Source organism: Canis lupus, chromosome 29, assembly GCF_003254725.2.
Source record: "Canis lupus dingo isolate Sandy chromosome 29, ASM325472v2, whole genome shotgun sequence".
Taxonomy (NCBI): domain Eukaryota; kingdom Metazoa; phylum Chordata; class Mammalia; order Carnivora; family Canidae; genus Canis; species Canis lupus.
In genome coordinates, this window is record NC_064271.1 from 27281382 (window position 1) to 27302969 (window position 21588).

General features: G+C 38.8%; 1 protein-coding gene across 1 annotated transcript in view; it reads left to right on the top strand.

Moving 5' to 3' along the window:
* Positions 1-21588, top strand: part of STMN2 (stathmin 2) — a 49807-nt gene that overhangs the window by 24753 nt on the left and 3466 nt on the right. The window contains exons 2-4 of the mRNA XM_025478067.3: positions 1006-1101; positions 4041-4213; positions 14674-14865. Of these exons, the coding sequence (XP_025333852.1) occupies positions 1006-1101; positions 4041-4213; positions 14674-14865 (461 nt within the window). The remainder of the gene's footprint in view (positions 1-1005; positions 1102-4040; positions 4214-14673; positions 14866-21588) is intronic.

Below are 21588 nucleotides of genomic sequence, written 5' to 3' on the forward strand. Positions count from 1 at the left end.
CTGTCTTCCCAATGTATTCACCCTCCCTTGAGTAATCGTAATGATCAGAAGCCCTGCCAAGAGGTAAATATTACCTGTGAGATTCAACATGCTAGGCCATCATCACAAGTTTATGCTTTTCCACAAGTTGGTGCAAAATAAACCTATCATTTTTCTTCCATTTTTCTTAATTTATTGATGATCAACAATGGTGAGAAGAGTCCACCTCCCTATACCCCCTCTGGTCATCTCTTGTCCTGGTGACAACCAGCACTGAGGAGATGCCTTCCAAGGTTACCTGGGCAGGAGGCCTCTTGACAGAGAAAGGGAAAAATGAAATAGGGAGGGGGGGTGAAGGAGGAAGGCGATCACTCACTGAACTCCTGTAGCTTGCTTGGCAAGGTGGGCACCCAAACCAGGTTCTGTAGAGGAAAGGAGAGCCTAATCAGATCTCAGATCTATGATTACTGTGTGTGTGGAAAGAAGCTGCAACCAAAAAGTGCACTTGGGATCAAGAGAAAGCAGTAACATAGGTCCTTGGAGGATGTATCTGCTTGAGAACCATCCTGATGGGTTCCCTGCCTGTCCCCCACTGAACATGTGGCCACTTGGGCCCAAGCAGCAAGGGACACCTCCTGAATCCTACGTATGCCCAGTAGACCAACATACACACATACTCGAACGGACCTATCTCTCTACTAATTTTGTCTGCTTTTGCTTCTTCCGTGTCTTTTCTCTCCTCTCTCTGTCCTGCTGGATCTTAGTTCCTCCTGCTTTCCTTTCTTTCTCTAACTCCCTTTCTCTCATTTTTTATCTAACGGGCTATAATGTGTAATTCATGGCCTCCGTAATAAAGAATATGCACTTGAGGGTCCTGTTTCAATCTTCCTTTTATTTATATTTTGCAAAGCTATGCCCCTGACAATATTCATTCTGCAGCAGGCTGTCATTATTATTCAGACTAAAAGAAGCATTAAGAGGAAATTCAGAAAATGAATGCTACTAACTTTCAGTCTTTTATTTTAGCCTACAAGGAAAAAATGAAGGAGCTGTCCATGCTGTCACTGATCTGCTCTTGCTTTTACCCGGAACCTCGCAACATCAACATCTATACTTATGATGGTGAGTTGCCTACAACAGAAATGCTCCTGCTAACATAATTTGAAAAAGCTTAGATACACTTGTTTCTCTTTCATAGCTCCTGATATAATTAAATCAGTATCTTGTAGATCTCACTATTGACTTTCGTGTCTAGCTATTAAGGTCTTATTGATTGCCTGTTGCTCAGAATAGTTCAAGGTGTTGTGTTTTGTTTTTTTTCTAAGTAAACTCTAACCCCATCGTCAGGCTCAAATTCACATCACTGAGATCAAGAGTCACACGTTTGGGGCACCTGGGTGTCTCAGTCTGTAAAGCATTGGGCTCTTGATTTTTGCTCAGGCAGTGATCTCAGGGTCGTGAAATCGAGCCCCGTATTGGTTTCCATGCTCAGCAGGGAGTCTGCTTGAGATTCTCTCTCCCTCTCCCTCTGAGCTTCCCCCCATGTACTCTCTGTCTCTCTAAAATCATAAATAAATAAATCTTTAAAAAAAAAAAAAAAGACACCTTCTACTGACTGACAAGCCTGCCTCCCCTAAAAGAGTTTGAGTTTGATGCTAACAACAGCACATTAATGTCTCTTAAGGAACATGGCTAGATTGCTGTTAGCACCCACATCCAGCATATCAACATCGATAACATGTCTAAGGCTTTTCTTTGCAAATAATATAATATGCTAAGCTTTAGCTAGGCCAAATCATAATTTGCAAGAAAATGCTTTATACTTCGAAAACTCAAAAGAAAAAACATCAACAACCGTCACTGTTTTCCCCTTATGATAGTCTTAATAAAGTTCCCATATTTTGAATATGCATGTCAACAAGCTAACAAGTTCCCATGATAAAAATGACTTATGACGGAGGCCCCAATAATGAGATTTTTTTAAAGATTTTATTTATTTATCCATGAGAAACAGAGAGAGAGAGAGAGAGAGGCAGAGACCGAGGCAGAGGGAGAAGCAGGCTCCATGCAGGGAGCCTAATGTGGGACTCGATCCCAGGACTCTGGGGTGATGCCCTTAGCCGAAGGCAGACGCTCAACCACTGAGCCACACAGGCGTCCCCCCAATAATGAGAATCTGAAAAAGAAAGCCTAAAGAATTGGCATGACTACAAACTTCATTGGAGTGCAACACTTTCAGTTTGATTTATCCAGATTCATTCTACTCAATTTGGTTTTCTTCCTGGCTCTACCATATTTGCATGACCTCAAGCAAGTTACTTAGATTTTTTCTCAGGCTTATTTAACTCTGTATCTTCCTCCCAGTGTAGTTGTAGGGTTTAAATGGTCTATGGAGGGGATCCCTGGGTGGCTCAGCGGTTTAGCACCTGCCTTTGGCCCAGGGCGTGATCCTGGAGTCCCAGGATCGAGTCCCACGTCGGGCTCCCTGCATGGAGCCTTCTTCTCCCTCCTCCTGTGTCTCTGCCTCTCTCTTTCTCTCTCTCTCTCTCTCTCTAATAAATAAATAAATCTTTTTTAAAAAATGGTCTATGGAAGGCAAATGCTTAACACCAAGCCTGACCCCTGTAAGCAATCGAAAATGGTAGCTGTCATTACCAACAAGATTATCGTCACTTAATCCAGTCAATCCATTTTGATTCAATATCAAAATGTTTGATAGAGTGATGTGTCTAGCAGTTAGAGCCAAGGTATATTTTGGTACCTGCTGGCTTATCATTTTTCTCTTCCATACGTGTAAAGACAAATAGTGAGGACAAGCTGAAGGCATCTGTAGCACTTAACCCTGTCTGTGCCTTTCAAGCCTGCTCCAGGGATGCCTGAGTGGCTCAGCAGTTGAGCATCTGCGGGAGTTCTGGGATCAAGTCCCACTACGGGCTCCCTGCGAGGAGTCTGCTTCTCCCTCTGCCTATGTCTCTGCCTCTCTCTGTGTGTCTCTCATGAACAAATAAATAAAGTATTTTAAAAAATAAAGCCTGCTCCAGGACACAGAGGCTTTTTCCTTCCAAAGTTATGCTAACACAACACAAATGTCCTAAATGCTAAGCAACCATTTCTAAGGCAACAGCCTTCGTGTGAAAGGGTTTCAGTTTCCAACCAAAAGTTCAGTAGAATGCAGGCCCATGCCCATTTTGTATAAGCTCATTCAGTCAACAGATCAACCAGAAAGATGTTTCCTCTGCTGGATACAGCTGTGAGGAGTGATCCAGCCATGTTTCTTCTGGGATTCCAATATCTCACACTGTGTTGCCACAGAGGCTCCAAAGATAAATACGGAACAGGCCTCTCTTTGGAGGAACTTAGAGCCTATGAGAAGAGACATATGTACAACATACAAACAATCAGCAAACAGAACCCAGTGTGGTTAAATGCTAAAAACTGCAGATTATACAAAATGTACTAGTAAGACAGGGAAGACGGTGACAGGTTCTGCAGCTTTAGGGATTGAAGACAGAGGGAAAAGAAAGTCAGAAGTTATGTATAAGCTGAGTCTTAGATGCTAAATAGATCATTCAACATTGCTCATGCATTGCTTTCTAGAATTGGTAGAGAATTCCAAATTTCCGATAAATCTTTGTTATTTTTTTTTCTCTGTCATTTAGCCTAAAAGTGCCTCCAGCCCTGGTAATTTAAAATAAGATAAATCTAAATCTGTGCCACTTTATTTTCATGTGAAGCTCATGTTTATTCAAAAGATAAAAAGTTTAGTTTAAAATCAATCCAGGCTATTTCTTCCTAAGTAGGCCTACCATTATTCAATTCCCTATGGACATGTTGAATTTCCCAACACTGTAAGTATTTATTCTTCTAGAATATATCTGTAATTATACAAAAGAAAGAGGTCTTGTATGCTCAAATCAATGTAGAACAGATAATCACATGCAGCATTTATTCCTATTTGCCAGAATAACAATGCAACCTTCAAATGCCAGAATTCAAATTGTTTAAATAAACCCATGCTTCACCTCTCTGTATGCTTAACATTCTCAAATATTCATTTTCAGATATGGAAGTGAAGCAAATCAACAAACGTGCCTCTGGCCAGGCTTTTGAGCTGATCCTGAAACCACCATCTCCTATCTCAGAAGCCCCACGAACTTTAGCTTCCCCGAAGAAGAAAGATCTGTCTCTGGAGGAGATCCAGAAAAAACTGGAGGCTGCAGAGGAAAGAAGAAAGGTAACTTTTCCCATAGGTTTTTAAATTCTTCCCTCTTTTTTCCCTCTCTTCCCCCTCTCTCCCTCCTCCCCTCACCACCCACACATCCTAGCAGAGGTTCCAGGGGACAACTATGTGTGAATCTGCAACATCCCAACACATGTACATCTTCCAGAGACATACAGCCAGGCTATTTCAAGTAAATACTGCTTTTAAACTACTTAGAACCAAAGATCTTAGACACTAAAAGAGCTTCAATACCTTAGTGCCCTTCTCCCTCCCTTGGATCCCTTATCATAAAAAATTGCCCTACCTTAGTCCATGGTGCATATCCAAGAAAGCATAGCTTTCGGTAACTTAACTCCAGGGTTTGGAGGTGAGGGATGCAGAAGTGATGATTCCTCCCTCTCAGGGTCTATGTCCCATCCCCAGTGTAGTGCATGATTTTCCTTGAAACTATAGACCATCAGATCCTCCCTCTGAAATATCTCTGCCCAGATGTTGCTCTGCCCACGATAAGTGCCCTGAGACTGCTCTATCCTCCTCAAGGCCTTATCTAAGCCTTGATGGCATTTTTCTCTCTTTTCCATTGGCCGTTGTTTGTGTTAGAGCCCTTTTCTTTTCCAAAATCTGTAATTTTTCACAATTAGATGACTAGGAAGCCAAGGGTATTAAAAAATAGGAGTGCAATCAGAAATTCCAAGGACTCTACACATAAAGATAGAGGTCTGAATACATCTGTACTGACCATGTGACTGTTTAAGTTCATCCCACCAAGATGCTCTTGATCCACCCAAATGGAATTATTTTTAGGTAATTCTTTCCTATATTGTATTTTCCACTGAAAATCGTAATGCATTTTAGGGAGCATGTAGTCACTAAGGATATGCTCCATGCACAGGTTTATATGAATGGAAACTGCATTTTTATAATAATCTTTTCTTTTATTAATATGTTGTCTATAAAAAGCGAATACATTCAACACCTTTATATAGAATAGTTACAAAGAAAACAAAAATAGTCTTTCTCCTAAAAACTGATTTCTCTAACAGTCAAAATGGGACAAAGCCAAACATGTGTCTCTTCATGTATGTGTGTGTATAACGTGTGTGTGCACATATGCGCACACACATATATACATACGTATGTAATATCAGATAACAAGAAAGACTCGAAGATTGGAAGTCCTCAGATTAAATTTCTTGAACTAGAATATACTTTATGTTTTGGTCCTTATACTTGAAAAATCTTCTTATGTCAGAAAAATATACAAAACACAATTTCAATTTTCACCAAAGGGTGAGATTCTTCAAGCATCTGACAAGTATTTCTTTATGTATATGTTTATTATATTTGATCAACTACAGTTATCACAGATGTGGATTTTAAAAGGAGGAAATTGAGCTACTAACCCAAGTCTATGTACAGGAAGTTGCTTTAAAAAATTTTAACAGGGTTTTTTTTGTTGTTATTTATAGCTTTTTTCTCAGTTGTAAAGGAAAATAACTTACAGTTAGCCCATCAAGACTTTGTTGCCAACAGATATAAGTAACTGAATACAACAATGAAGTATGTTGCTTTCAAGGCAGTTCAAGTTCTCTTATAGGTAAGAGGCAATGGCAGGTCCCAGGCTGCCATATAGAGATGCTGTGACCTGGTTAGAATATAAAGTCAGTGACTGAGCTGAGATTAAAACTTTGAGATGAAAATTCAACATCATGGCTCAGAATGTTGCTGGTGTTTCTAGGTAACGTAATTAATTTGAAGGATATTATTAAAAGGAAAAGAATAACACAGAGATTATCAAAATTAACTAGGTAGTCTCATAAAACTCCCTGAGTTAGCTAATTCTGATAAAATTCCTACACTCTGACAATGATAAAGTATCAAAAATTACACATTTATACAATTGAATACAATTGAATTGAGCTAGAAATTGGTCACATGACTAAAAGATGTTTTACAAATATAATTATCCAGCATTATGACACCAGGAACAAAGTTCTTTGAAAGCCTTTAGAATCAGTATTCCTTCACACATCTGGTATTACTTGTTACAATTTTCAAGGCAAAAATCATTATATAGATTATGTCCTGGTAGTAGGGTTTTAATTAGAAGAAAATATAACTAATTAACGGAAAGTACCAACTTAAAAAATCATTAATTGATTTTATTCTATTGGGTTGTGCCAACTTAATTAGTGCTCATTAGAAGAATTATTAATTCTCCTCAAAGAGCCTCCAGCCAGTGCATATATCTCAGTGATTACCTTCGTGAGGACATGCATATAACCAAAACTCAATTCGACTAGCTAAAGCACAAGTGGGTGAGTGACTAAAACATCTAGGAATGGTTACTGCTTCCAAAACAGCTGGATCCAGATCAAGCAATATGGTCAGATAAAACCTTTTTATATTAGCATCCATCTCTTCCTGCATCTAATGGGTTTCAAGACCCAGAACGTTTAGTTTCCGGTGGTGGCTCCCAATTGATTTTCCTCACAAATTAGCCACTCCAACAGGAAGAAGGTTTTTCTTTTCCAAGAGTTCTAACAAAAGTCCTGAGATTGAGCCTCAGTGTCCTGTCCCGGGTCACACACCCAACCTTGAGCCCATCCTTGTGGCCAAGGGGATGCAGTACTTTGATTAGCCAGCCTGCATCACATGACTTGCAGAGGCGGTGAGGTAAGTCCCTGCAGAGATATGTGGAGGAGTAGAGCCCTAAAAGAAAATTGAGGTGGTGTTATCCAAAGGAGGAGAATGGACTTAGACAAGCAAAATTACGGATATCTACAATTTTTATCTGTAGGGGTTTAGTGTTAGTATAACAATTGCAATAACTATTTAGCTCATACACTAGTGAATCAGTGATTCTCCTAGCCCTGCCAACAGGAAAAAAGACAATCTCTGCAGCTATGTAGAAGAGTGCTGTCCAACAGAAACATAATGTAAGCCACATATATACTTTAAATTGTTCTAGCAGTCACCTTTTAAAAAGTGAAAAGTAACATGAAAGAGCCATATGTAGCTAGTAGCTACTAAGCTGGACATCACAGATACAGATAATTAGACCAGGAAAATGTTAGTGAACTATGGAGGCATTTTAGGCCTAACTTTTTCAAATTGGTACCAGATAATTATTCGGTTTCAACTTTACTATTTTTTTACATGTTTTCTAAGAATAACATTGACAGAGAAACTCCACAAGATACAAAGAAACTTCCATGCTATGATTTCAATCTGTACATGATCAGAACCAACCCAGGTGAAGTTTAGGACCTACTGTTAAGTACCAGGATCTCCTAAATCTCACTCACACTTTCTTATTTGGCTTCCATTGGCTCTGCATTTGCTTGTCAATCCTCACGGTGAGGAGAGAGCTTCTCAGACCCAATTTTCACCTGTTGGTCTCTCTTCTGGTATTCAACTTTATTATTTTTTTTGTAGCACTTAGCACAATTAGTAAGCATATGCTTATTAGGTCCTGTATTCCCCTCCATTAGATTATAAACTCAATGAAGGTAGGAATTGTGTCTTTTGTTATTCGTCCCTAAGGAATAGTACTACAAATATTTTTAAATGAATAAATAAATGATAATTTTCAGAGCCAAACATTAAAGTAGCAATATGTAACTTGTTTTGACTTTTTATTTCATCTTCAGATCCTAAAATAAAATTATAGTCAATACATTTCCAAAGGATATATTCTGAAGGGCCCTAAATAAACTCTACCATCCACAGAATTCTTGGTCTGGGAAAAATCACTCAATTAACAGATATTTATTAAGCACCTACTATTTAACTGGCACTGTTCTAGCTACTAAAGATGCTTTATCAATCTTATTCCAATTGCGAATAAATAGCTAATAAATAAGTATATAATACATCAGATAACACCAAATAAAGCAGGGCAAGGGTAATTAGTAGTGCAGAGTGAAAGGCACTATTCGTATGGGGTGATCTTTCTTAAATATGAGAACATTTGGGGGGAAAAAAAGCATAAAGGAAAGGATTAAGCTCTACAGCTCTTCTCCCAGAGTCGAGCATTTGAAGTAAAGAGACTAGCAAGTACAAAGGCCCGGGGGTAGGACTGTGCTAGGACAGTTTAAGAAATAATACAGAGCTCAGTGTGGCTCTGAAGCAGAAGGACCAAGGGGTGACTAGTAGGAGGAATTGAGGTCAGCAGATAACATTTTAATGACTTGACTTTGACTTCAGCTGAAATGGGAGACCATTGAGATAGATAAAACCATTTCACTACTTGATGTGAATCACAGCATTTTTCAGAAAAATCTGCTTAAATGAGCTGAGTGACTACAAAAATAAATAGTGTTAGATAAATAGAGAAGACATGAAAGTGTTCTAGACTGAGAATGGTTCTGAAACTAAGGATACTCAGAGGTAAGAATACATACATGACATGTATTTTCAGGGCAATGGATAGACCAGTGAATTAGTGGACTTGGGTAGGGAGTTGAAGAGTAGTGAGGTAAGGTTGTGGAGGGCCTTGAATGCCAGATTAGGCATACTCAAACTCCATTACAAGAAACATAAAAAAATCGCCAAAGGCTTTCAAAAATACACAGATGTCCAACCTGACCCAGTGGTCAGCAACATTTTGTCCTGGATCTATTTCCTTTCTCATAATTACAAGTTTTAAAAGATTATGCCTATCAAGCATACTATTAATGTTAATATTAATATTAATATTAATTATTAGCAAGCATACTAATGATATTAATATTAATAGTATTAATAAATTAATATAGTAGTATTAATAAAGTCCTTTTGTCATGGTTATAATCAATGGAATCTACAACTGCCAATTAATATTTTTGATTATCATAAAAAATAAGCATTTTCTCACTGACTTAATTCTAAGTCAATATGAATATAAAATTAGACATAGACATAAAGGCGAAATATTATTTCTGATAAGGCTTTTAAAACATTAAAAAAGCTTATGACCCCCTCTCCCTTCCTTTGGTACCATCGAAATGCCTGCTTCTGGGGGTTTAGGGACCACATATGGGAGCCAGGGACCTAGGCTATGTCGTGGAGGCCTTCTGGGTTTTCAGCTGGAGGGCTACCACCGAGTCATCTCCACATGGGCTCAAACTCACTTCACCATAAACATTTTGGCAGTGTCCCCAATTCCTCACTTCATCTGTGGACACTAATGCAGCATTGACCATCTGGTTACTAGGTTGGACAATCCTCCTTTGAACCAGAATTAATGCCCCATTGATTGGTTCATAAAAGAAATTTGTTATACAAGAAATGAGCCTTTTTCCTGCTTTCTCTCCTCTCTTTGATTATCTCTGGGAATCAGTGTTTGCTGCCATGAGACTGTATTATCTCATGAGGTCAGCTTGAAGCTCATATTTTGAAATCAAAGTTTCCATACTGCAACTGACCCACATGGGTGAAACAATATAAACATTTTCATCCATCCATTCAGCCAGCTGGCCAGCCAGCCAGCTGGCCAGCTAGCTGGCCATTTATTCATTCAACAAACGTTTAGCAAGAAACAGCAGAGCTAAGCTAACCATATCCCAGTTGGCCCAGGACAACTCCAGCTTATTCCTGCTTGTTGGATATCATTATTATTTCAATTTCATAAGTGCCCAAGTTTGCACAGTAAATTATATGGTCATCCTAAGCCAAGCATAGTGTTTAAAAGCATCTTTAAATGCACAGTGGATAAGAACGTATGCTTAAGTCAATACCTGTGATCTAAGTTTGGTTCTACCACATAATAGCTGTGTGACCTAGGACAAGTCACGAACCTGTCTATGTCTTATTTTACCCTTCTATAAAATAAGATCAAAAATAGGATGCTTGTCATGGAATTAACGTGAGAAACAGAAGTCTTATCTTACATGAAGACACATGACAAGCACTGTGGGACATTTAGCTATTATTATGCAAAAACACATCTGGTTCCTGCCCACAGAGACTGTATAGTCCAGCAAACTCACAATATTTTAGAATTTTATTTTACTTAAATTCAATAAAATAACATATAATGTATCATTAGTTTCAGAGGTAGAGTTCAGGGATTCATCAGTTGCATATAACACCCAGTGCTCATTGCATCACACAGCCTTCCTTAATGCCCATCCCCCCAGCTACCCCATCCCCCCACTCAGCTCCCCTCCAGCAACCCTTAATTTGTTTCCTATAGTTAAGATTCTTTTATTGTCTCCCTCTCTGATTTCAAAACTCACAATTTTATAAAGAAAAGAAGTTCATTATTAACAAAGATATTGAAATATTACCATACATTTCATAGATATTTTCAAATATTATAAAATATTTATGAAGTTACAAAGAAGGAGAAACAGTTTGATAGGTACCAAAGTATATAAATAGGTCTGCCCGAAACTACCAGTGGCTTGAAAAAAAAATGAGTATTAGGAAGAAATGATGAAAATGTGAGCATTCTAATGACACGGATAACATCTCACCCTAACATAGGTTGAATCACAAAGAGCACTACTCAAACTAGTTCATCGAGATAATTGGCATACTGACAATATTGGCACATATCAACTCCAAAGTCTCTGAATCTCTAAAAGAATGATGCTTATTTTTAACAAAATGGCATAAAGCGGACCATTAGTCACAGAACTTGGTAAACTTTCATTTTCTGTTTGTTGGCATCGCATAGATGACAATTGAAGTTGCATCCAGGAAAAGAGAAGGTGGTTTGTACAGCCATGGATTAGGAACTAAATTGTTAGACTATTTGTAGTTCAACATTCGGGAAAGCATCTGCTCCTTGGAGAATGGGACACCTGGTCCACAGAACCCTCATGGGTGCTCTCCCCTCAGTGAAGAGCACCCCCCGTGGTTCTTGTCCTAGGAGCTCACTAAAGTAAACACATTACACGCTTTAGCAGAAGAGCTCATTCTAAAGGCCTTTGGGTTTTAATCGTTTTTAAATGTTTGTTATGCTTCTCATTCTTCAATACAAAGTGAATATGGCACCCTTTTGTTTTACATGATTATATTCAATCATCTTATTTTAACAAGACATTATTTATGGTTCCAACTGGGTCACTAAAGTTTTTTCATCATTAACAGTAAAGCCAATAAGTAAAGACACATCCTCTAACCTAACATTGTAAAGATGCTCAGGTACTAGGGGATCCAGTGTCTGATAAATGGTTCTAGTTAATGGCAAGTAATATATCCAAATGATGAAGGGGGACAATAAAATGAAGGGCTAGAAATGTGTTCACTTCCAAAATAAATGAAACACTAGCACCATCTAAAATATAGTCTTAAATCTCTTATGTGTGTGTAAAATAAAGTGAGTTTTATATACCACTTAACTCAAATTTATCTTCCATTTCATTTGTATAGTAATTAAATTCATACTCGGTAATACAAGGAATAGTAATGAACCCCTTTGGAAAATGTTAAAGTGTTCCTAAATGTATAATAACTCTTCTCTCTGTCTCATTATTTTTCCCTTCACGTAGGTCTCATGCAATCATTTCAGTGATACTGAGTTCAGTTGAGGAGGTTTATGCGTAGAAAAGGTGTTCACCAATTCTCGGTCTCCGTTATTATAATAACAAGGTGGAGAAGGATCCCTAATCTCCCAGAATGTCATGTTGGATGTCTCAGTTCTATAAATAGTTTGTCTTGACGTTTGCATTATATCAGCTGATGATTATCATGCCCTAATTTTCCACTTCAGTGTTTCAGTGATCTTCTATATTAGGTACATACTGTTCAGAGATGGTCCTCCATGGTCAGGCCCTTTTCCCTCAAACAATTTATTTTTAACAACTTTTAGCGAATCCTACCTTTCAAGCCTCCCAGTGGGAGTTCTTTTCTGCTAATCTGCCCAAGCAAGGAATAAAATAAAAACACCTTTTCCACCATGTAGTGAGAACTTTACTCCAGCCAAAATGAAGGGAAATGCTTCCACTTTTGTCTAACACATATTTTTATTCTACATCCTCACATGCACATTATATTTTAGGGCAGTTTTCTGAACTAAATGCTCATTTGTTGAGAAATATTAGAATCATAACCAATTTTCTTCCTTGAGGCTGTGACTGGGAGATAAAGGTGTATTTTTTTTTTAAGATTTCTTTATTTATTTGAGAGAGAGAGAGAGCAAGAATGGGAGGGAGAGAGAGAAAGAGAATCGCCAGCAGACTCACCAGTGAGCGCGGAGCCTGTTGGGGGGGCTCGATCTCACAACCCTGAGATCACCACATGAGCTGAAACCAAGAGTCAGAGGCTCAACCAACTGAGCCACCCAGGTGCCCCTGGGAGATTAAGGTGTATTTATGAGAGAATCAATTTCTTCTCACGAATAAAGTCAGAGAAGTTGTAAGCAGTAATATCTGGGTGCTAGGCTGTGAAAGAAGGAAAAGGAGCATGATTGTCTTCAGCACTGGCATAACGGAGACCTTACAAGCTGAGCAAGAGACCCCAAGACTGTTAGCTCTGCTGAAGAATGTGTGTAAAAGTTGAGTATTTGTGAGGAGAAACCAAGATAGGGCACCATAAATATTTTCCTCAGTGTGCCATTCTTTCCATAATCAACTTCATGTCATGTATTTTTTTAAATGGACATGAGGCTCAAATATTTGAAACACAGGTAATCATTAAGTCCTAAAAATGGATTAGTTGAGACAATGGTGACTACAGTGTTCCCTCTGGATGACAACAGGCACTAGAGGCAGGAGCAGCCCTGAAGTGGCCTCGCATGGTTTGGCAGGTCTTCGTCATTTAGCAGCTGCCTCACATGCGAATGCTCTGGACTGCCTTCTGTTTCTGTTTCACCCCATTAATTGTGCTAAAGAAATACACTTGACACCTATGCTGGGTAAGCTCATTTAGTCCCAATGGCTGCAAAAGTACTAACGCCATTAACGGAGGCATTTCAAACGCAGCCAAATGCTGCACCCAGTAAGGCAATAGGCCTCTCTCCATTACTGATGATGGGGCCTGTGGGAGTGTTTGTCCCCACAAACCAAATGTGCCCCACCAAAGAATGACGTTTTGAAAAGGCATGTGCTGCAATATTGCCCTTTTAGACCCCAGGGCTTCCCTTCTCAATTCCATTCGCCTGCTGTCTCCTGGCTGTCTTTTTTTTTTTTTTTTTTAAGATTTTATTTATTTATTTGCTTATTCATGAGAGACACACAGAGAGAGGCAGAGACACAGGCAGAGGGAGAAGCAGGCTCCCTGCTTCCCAGGAAAGCCTGATGCAGGACTCAATCCCAGGACCCCGGGATCATGACCTGAGCCCAAGGCAGACGCTCAACCACTGAGCCACCCAGGTGCCCCTCCTAGCTGTCTTTAGGTCTTTTGCAAAAGAAAATTAAGAATGCAAATATAAACTATAAATTAAAACACAGTTTTAAAAGTGCCACAGTAAATTTGAGCACCTGAAAATTAAGTTACTCAGCTGCCCCTTGATAATGACCCATGGTAACTCTCTCTGTGAGCTGCTACAGTGAGGAACAGCAGACATGTTCCAGGCCCCTTGCCCTGGATCCATCAGAGAGAAACTTTACACATACACACACACACACACACACACACTCTCACACACTCACACACACACATCTTTAGTCCGTCTGTCTCTGTCAAAATTCAGTAGTACTGGAGCTGTAAAGAAGCAAAATCAATGTAGGATGCTTTACCAATAGTCCCACCTAGAGGCGGGAGGATGAACCAGCTAGAAAATACTTTTTCATTTCTTCCCAAAAGGCTCTGTCTGAATTTGAATTTATTCTGTGTTAACACTTTCTTCATCTGGCTCTGATGCTTCTGCTCTAATCACTAAGTAACCACAAGGTTTTAAAGATGACCCAGATGACCTCAGCATGTTCAAGTGGAGGCCAGAACAGAGACTTTCTATTTTCTGTGGCCAAGTGGACATTAACTTTGCACTGCTCACAAGTCTCCAAAGAAAATTTGGCTAAAGAAAGAAAAACAGGCAGGTTGGGGTTGGGGCGGGGAGGTATAGGTGGTGGAATGAACTGAGAAAATGAATTTGACAATTTGATTGGCTAGAGTTGAAAAGCTTACTGCAAAGAACTCAGTGTACAGGTGATCAAAAAATGGGGCAGGGAAAACACTAGAACTTGCCCCAATCTTCCCGTATTCTCCTCAGGCTTCAAAGGATGCTGCTATCCAGTGATTAACTGCAGCATTCCGGGTTGCATAAATGCTTAGCAGAAACAAAACCAAAAAGTCCTTCATTGGGATTAAATGCTTCTTCTAAGATGGGGCATCCAAAAATTTCACAGCTGAAATCTCAGCAAACCCCATCTCCCAGCGAACCACATTCTACAGAAAGCTCTAAGCCATGCAGATGAGTACTGAACAGTGCTCAAGGCTAGAAGTAGTGTTCATTTGAAAAGAACACTCTCGAATCAGCAGACCACTGTTCCACCAGGCTGGCATTTGGGTGACCATAAGATGGATTTGTTTTTCTTCCCCAGTCTCAGGAGGCCCAGGTGCTGAAACAATTGGCAGAGAAGAGGGAACATGAGCGAGAAGTCCTTCAGAAGGCTTTGGAGGAGAACAACAACTTCAGCAAAATGGCGGAGGAAAAGCTGATCCTGAAAATGGAACAAATTAAAGAAAACCGTGAGGCTAATCTAGCTGCTATTATTGAACGTCTGCAGGAAAAGGTAATCCCGACAAAGTGGGCATTAGCATGCATTCACATGCAACACAGCTGGGTGGCTTTCCAGTTCCCCGGGCACCAGAGACTTAGTCAAAACTTGCTTCAGGTGCAGAGACAGCCAACCCCTTGGGCAGGTTCTCCCTTCATAGCATTGACTTCATTGGCACTGCAACATGGTAGAGGAATGGGGATCCAACACTAGAGCTAGAATCGTGTCAGATTTTTTAGTGGTGAAGGGATTCAGGGAGGCCGATTCATGCTTTTCAAGTACATAAAAGATTTCTGTGCAAACCTTAAGAGCTGATCTATTAGGAAAATAATAAATTGGAAATATGAACCATGCCATACAAATATATAATATTAATAAGTAGTGATAATATATGATAAAACAATATGTTCAATATTTACTATTTAATTTAGATGTAATATTAAATACATAACAATTTGGAAAAATGTGCTTGTCAGAAAAGAACAGAATATCTATGAAAAATGGGAAGCTGATACTCTCCATGTAGGAAAAATCTACTTGGCAAACTAGAGTATGATGATCGCATGGACCCAAAGCAAAGGGGACCTAGTAGAGGATGCTCATTTCCTCAAGTTCTAGTATCCTGGTGCCTTTCTGCTCACCAGCCCTAGCATATACCCACTCCCCTCCATCGGGTTGAGCAGTGCTGGAGAGCCTCTGGAAAATGTTCGCTCTTTCCCTTGTGTGGGCTCTACTGCTGTCTATCCACCACCACCACCCAGAAAACTTTCCTTTGAAAATGTATAGTATAGCTATGAATAGTTTAGCTTTGTCTATCTCCAGAAATTGGATTAAGCATGAAGAAATATGACTTTTGAGAAACGATGTCTCGGTCCTTTTCTGAGCAGTTGCCTCCTGCGCCAGTAGTGAGTGCTATCACATGTTGGCAATGGAGAGAGAGGTAGGACTGTCCCTGTTGTCAGAGCATATACAGTCTAGACAAGATCAGCCTCCTGTTTTCTAAGTATTTCTTAGGAAGACTCGTGTCCTCTATTAGAATTAGCCCATCTCATCTAAGAATCAGGCAGCCCTACTCTGATGTTTGCATCTATTCTGATGACTCTGTTTTCGATCTCATTCTCTGATTACAAATATCCGGCCAGAACCAAAGGAAATCAGGTACAAGACCTAAAAATATATGCCCTTAATTCTATGGAGATTTTTGTGGGCATCTGAGCTCTTGAGGAATTTGTGAAAGCATTGCTGGTGAAGCATGTGTGGGCTCTGAGACAGCAGTAGGACACTGAGGCTCTCAGATGTGTGTAGAGAAAGTGCTAGATGACCTGGGAAATCCACTTCAAGCCTTGGTCAGAACCTAAAAGTTAAAATGTAATTCACTTATATAAGCTAGTGCTTCCATACTCTCAGAACATTGTGTTTCATCTAAGTGCATCAGGTCAGAATTTGAAGGTGGCACTTCGGCTCTCTGCATGTTAGACACGGTGGTACCATAGGAAGTGCTTTGCTGAGATGCAGGAGAGCAAAGGTCCACTGGCTAAAACTTATGCCCCTCACCTTGAACCATTCAGTCTTCCTCCATTTGCCCTCCGTTCACACATTTCTGCCCAACCAAGGAGATTCTTGCTGACTGGTACTGGTACCATGGACAGCAGAAGACCACCATGTCTTCTGTTCTGGATAATTATGACTCAATCATCTCATATCCTTGGCCCCTAAAAATTAAATCGAGTGGAGCTTCTAGGAATGGGGCGTGCTGGTCATATTTCAGGATTTTCAATTAGGCCTTAGTATCGAGTACAAGATTTCTATCATTGACAATAAGGACCATTATTGGTTTTGAAATTACACACATGTAAATATACAGCACGTCCCTCTTGATTTCAATTATAAAATGGTACATAAAATTTGCATGTTTTAACTAGTATTTCCAGAAGTGTTGGATTTTAATAAGCAATTTCTTTTTTACTGTGTGTTTCTTTTCACTCCCTCCCTGCCCAGCACCTTGTTGCCTTCTTCCCCATTCTCACCCAGATTTAATCTCCACCCCCTTTCAGACACACATGCATACAGACATGCAATTTGTCCTAGAAATAATCAACCTGTGGACAGTTTAGCCTTCCTGACATGAAGCTGCAGAATCTCCACAAGTGGGACCCAGGCACCTACATTTTTTAAAAACTCTCCAGATGACTCCAGGTTTGAGAACTAGGGGTTTATAGCCCATTCTGACTTAAATCTCAGCTGACAGTATTCTATCTCATGCTGAATAATGCAGCCCAGATCATTTTTAAGACCACATTTCCCCTGGTATTTCATTGCCACAGAGACGTTTTTCAAATCTAATAGGATCTTTGGCCAGAGTTAGCCAAGATCTATTGCCTTCTCCATAAAGAAGAGAGATTCCTTGGGGATACCAAATTTACTTCCGTTACTTCCTACGTTTTCTTTTTGCTAAAATAAGACAAAGTAAGTTTCTTATTATGACCAATATCTAGCCTTTTGTCTGAATGAAATTACTACAATGAGATTAAAATTTTAAAAAGAATCAATAATAATAGTAATGTTGAAAATACGTGATATTGCTAATACACATAAGCTGTTGCGGAATCTGATGCATCAAAAGATGATTACCACTGAAAATGAGATCTATTAATGAGTTAGTTATTCACTGAGTATTTATGGAGTACTGACTATGTGCTTAGAAATCTGGAAGGGGATGTAATATCAAAGAGCATTTACTAACCATCTCTTTCCCCGTGCAGACAATATAAAGCCCAGCAAAAAATAACAGCGGCAAAAATTAGAGAATAAGTTAACATATATTATGGACCAATATAGATAGTAAATACAAAAGCACTGGAAAATGTTGGTAAAAATAAATCCATGTCAAGGCTAAGACACAAACTTTCCACCATTTTGACAGGCCTCACTAACCCTATCAATTAGCCAGAGACGTGATACAATTTCATGTGAGCTTTTGCCAGCACTCTGCCTCCATCTGCTCCCCATGCCCCTCTTGTACTCAAGTAGGAGAACAGAGCATCCAAGCAGAGCATGTCTTCCCATGATGTCCATGTTTTTTTTTTTAGTGTCATTCACAGGTAAATTCCCACAAACTTCTTGGAAACCCAGCCATGTTAGCTCAAAGTCCCTAGCTAAAACCGAAAGCCTAAAGCGAAAACAATCTCAGTTGAACTTTAGAACATACTGAAGTGTTCTTTAAACTAAGAGATTTTTTTAAAGATTTTATTTACTTATTCATGAGAGACTGAGAGAGGCAGAGACATAGGCAGAGGGAGAAGCTGGCTCCCTGGGGGAAGCCTGATGCAGACTCAATCCCTGGACCCCGGAATCACACCCTGAGCCGAAGGCAGACGCTCAAATACTGAGGCACCAAGGTGTCCCTAAACTAAGAGATTTTGATGTGATTGTCTGGGTGGAATTCAGAGATCAGTATTACTTTTAATATTTGCCAGTAGGTGCTAATATTTAGCAGGAATTGAGAACCACTGAGCTAAAGACTTCTTAAATATGCTTTGTTATGTTGTCACAAATTATATTTAAATATTTTTTATCTTTGTGCTATAAAACTGTCCCTTTTCCTTCAGAAACGAGGGTTACACTTTTTTTTTCAATATCTGTTTTCATAGCATCTCATATCAACACTCCAGCTTATTATATAGAAAAGAATCAAATGTGGAGAAAGGTGTAGAAAAAGGAATGTCTATGCCAGAAAGAGCTACGCTAGACTGATCTGTTTATGTCACTCAAATTGAAATTACACATACCCAACAGTCTTCAAATTGAGTGACATAAATAGTCATGTGGACTATGATTGACACTCTGGTGAAGTTTACAATGTTCCTATTCTTGGCATAGTATAATAGAAACAGACACTGAGACAGAGATGGAGACAGAAAGAAAAGTACCTGTTCCTCCATGCAGAAAGGATTAAAGAGACACTTTCTTCCTCCCTGAATGTGTCCTTCCTCTCCTAACACTCAACAGTATCCTGTAGAAAATTCACTCCCTGGCCCATCAGAAACCCTGAGTAGCAACAGCTGTCCATCAAACTCAACCAGGATCTTAGTGGATAATTCTGAAAAATCAGCTAAAGCAGATATAATCATTTTAACAATAATACATACATTCATTAAACAAAAAACTTTAATATCAAACATTTAAATGTACAGCCAGTTACCAATCTTTTGATATAGGCCAAGACCTTTTTGAGAAATGAATCAGTCCTTGTCCTTCCCCCCACTTTCCACCTATATCATATTAGCCATGATGTACAGTTTCAATTTCTGTAAAATTGGATGAGGACTAAAGATATCTGCAAAATCATATGGATATATATAAGATCTTAACAACTTTTCTTTTTTACAATTTCCCCTGGCTTTTGTAGTTGATCCAATATCTGATCATAATACCCTTTCTCAAGTATTTCCAAAGCTTTCCCTCCACCCTGACAATTTTCTATTACTGTAATATTTAATTAAATTATGTAATTAAATTTTCAACTAGCTAGTCAAACAGGCTGGAAATATCATTGACCACAAGCAATATGTAATTCAACTAGGGAAAGGGAAAAGTATGTGGAAATAAAAAGGAAGAGCCTATAGCTTCACAAGCAACCCAACATTTAGGAGATACTAGAATGATGGGGGGGATGGAGATTGTTGGCTAACCTAGCAGGTCAATTAAAAGGACTTCTACTCTTATAGAAGTTGAATTCTTATTGAATTATCCACTTAATTCAATGGTGTCACATCTTCTTGCTTTTATAGCTGTATCCCACCATTCACTAGCCACTGCCAAGACTACCCAGACCATAATATTGTAACAAAGACCAAAGGAACTTTCCATAGTGTTCAGGAGTGAGAGAACCAAAAAACGCAGGCAACCTTGACAGCTACTTTACCTAGCCAACCACAAAGGACAGTACTTAGGAAATAAGAGACATTGTTTTAGTATAATTGATCATTTCACCTCTGATACAGAAAAGTTGGAGTGAAAACACTGTAGCCATTACTTCATTGATTATCACATCGCATAATATGATATAGCTTAAAATAATAAAAATAATTTGAGGGACTAGGATTCTGTGATTCTTTTCCTAAGGCACAATTTTGATGTTGTATAACTCTTTAGATAGAGATCTCAACCATTATTAATTTTCATCTATTATCAATTTTTATTCTCTTATCTGATTTTTGTTTGGGGGGGTCATTCTCATTCATGAGTGCCATTTACGTAACTATTTACCATTGAGCTTGTCTCATGAATGAATAATGAAAGGAAAAGAGGAGTTAAAACTAGCCCTTACTGATAGCTCCTTGTGGGCCAGCCATTTTGCCTGTACTAATGTATTTAATTCAAACAATAACCCTGTAAGGAGATACTGTTATTGTCCTCATTTCACATCTAAGGAATTTTGTCCTTAGAGAGGTTAAGCCATTTGGTCAAGATCACAAAGCCAACTAGACCACAGAGTCTGGATTTGAAGCTGTGCCTTTTTGATTCTCACCCTTTATACTAAGCTAAAGCTACAATTCCTTGCCAATCTTCAAGCACTGCTCAGTAAGCAGGCTTGGCAGTACCACTGGAAGTTTTTATTCCGGTGACCACTGTCATCTTGATATATGACAATGTGCCTTCCTGGCACTAACAGCTCACTCCTGACCCTTCTTTTGTTTTGCAAGTGCATGGTCATTTGTAAAAAGAATTCTTGATGATATTGATTGACCTCATCTTGCATTTGAAATAGACTCATGTAGCAGAATTTCATAGATGGAACTGATACTCTAGGTCATCTGATTCAAGTCCCTGGTTTGTGTTTGATACCTAAGGCAAAGGAGACATTAAAAGGTAAAGAAAAAAAAGAACACCTCATATTCCTTGGCTTTGACCCAGAAATCTCTCTAATCACATTTTCTTAGGGAATCAGAATTTTTCCTAAAACCACCTTTCATACACTTTTGCATATCAAGGGAATAGTTGCATGCAATGCTAAAATATGATTTATTACACCTCCCTTATATTGATGGAAGGAAGGAGGGAAATTGCAGAGAACTTCGTGAATATAGATCTGCTTTAGACTGTCTCGCCATGTGTCTGACAGCGCCTGATGAATAGTAGAAGCTCAATAATGAAATGAATGTTATCAGAGACTAGCCTTGACTGTTTGATGAGCTTTCTCAGAGTATCACAACTACCTTAGTAACTTCTGTCAACTGCAATTTCCTGATTTAAAAAAAGAAAAAGACTATGTTGAAAACCACATGCCTTCTGCATGTCTGCCCTTTGATTCTCCCACGTTCATATCATAAAGTCAAATTGCAATTTCATGGTTATTTATTTGGTGATTTGATGATTGCAAAGTTTTCCAAATAATAGATTTACCAAAATACCTGAAATAACAATATTTTTCCTAAAAAGTCAGAATGTATTATTTCCCTTTTTTATGTTTATTTCAAGCTCACAGATCTATTTGTTCTTTTCTGTAGCAAAACCCATTTCCTTACGACTAATTTTGAGTTTAATAAGAAGTGTGCTCCAGAGCAGCCCAATAATACTAATTTTAATGCTCCCTACTATATTATAAATTTGAATTTGTATCAATCTTTAGACGTAGATCTCTGTTATTTTGTTCTAGTAAACTGATGGCCTGGGCTTTTTCCTAATTTTTGTCAGAACTCAGCTCTCACTAATTAGTTTCTTTGTGAGAAAGATTTT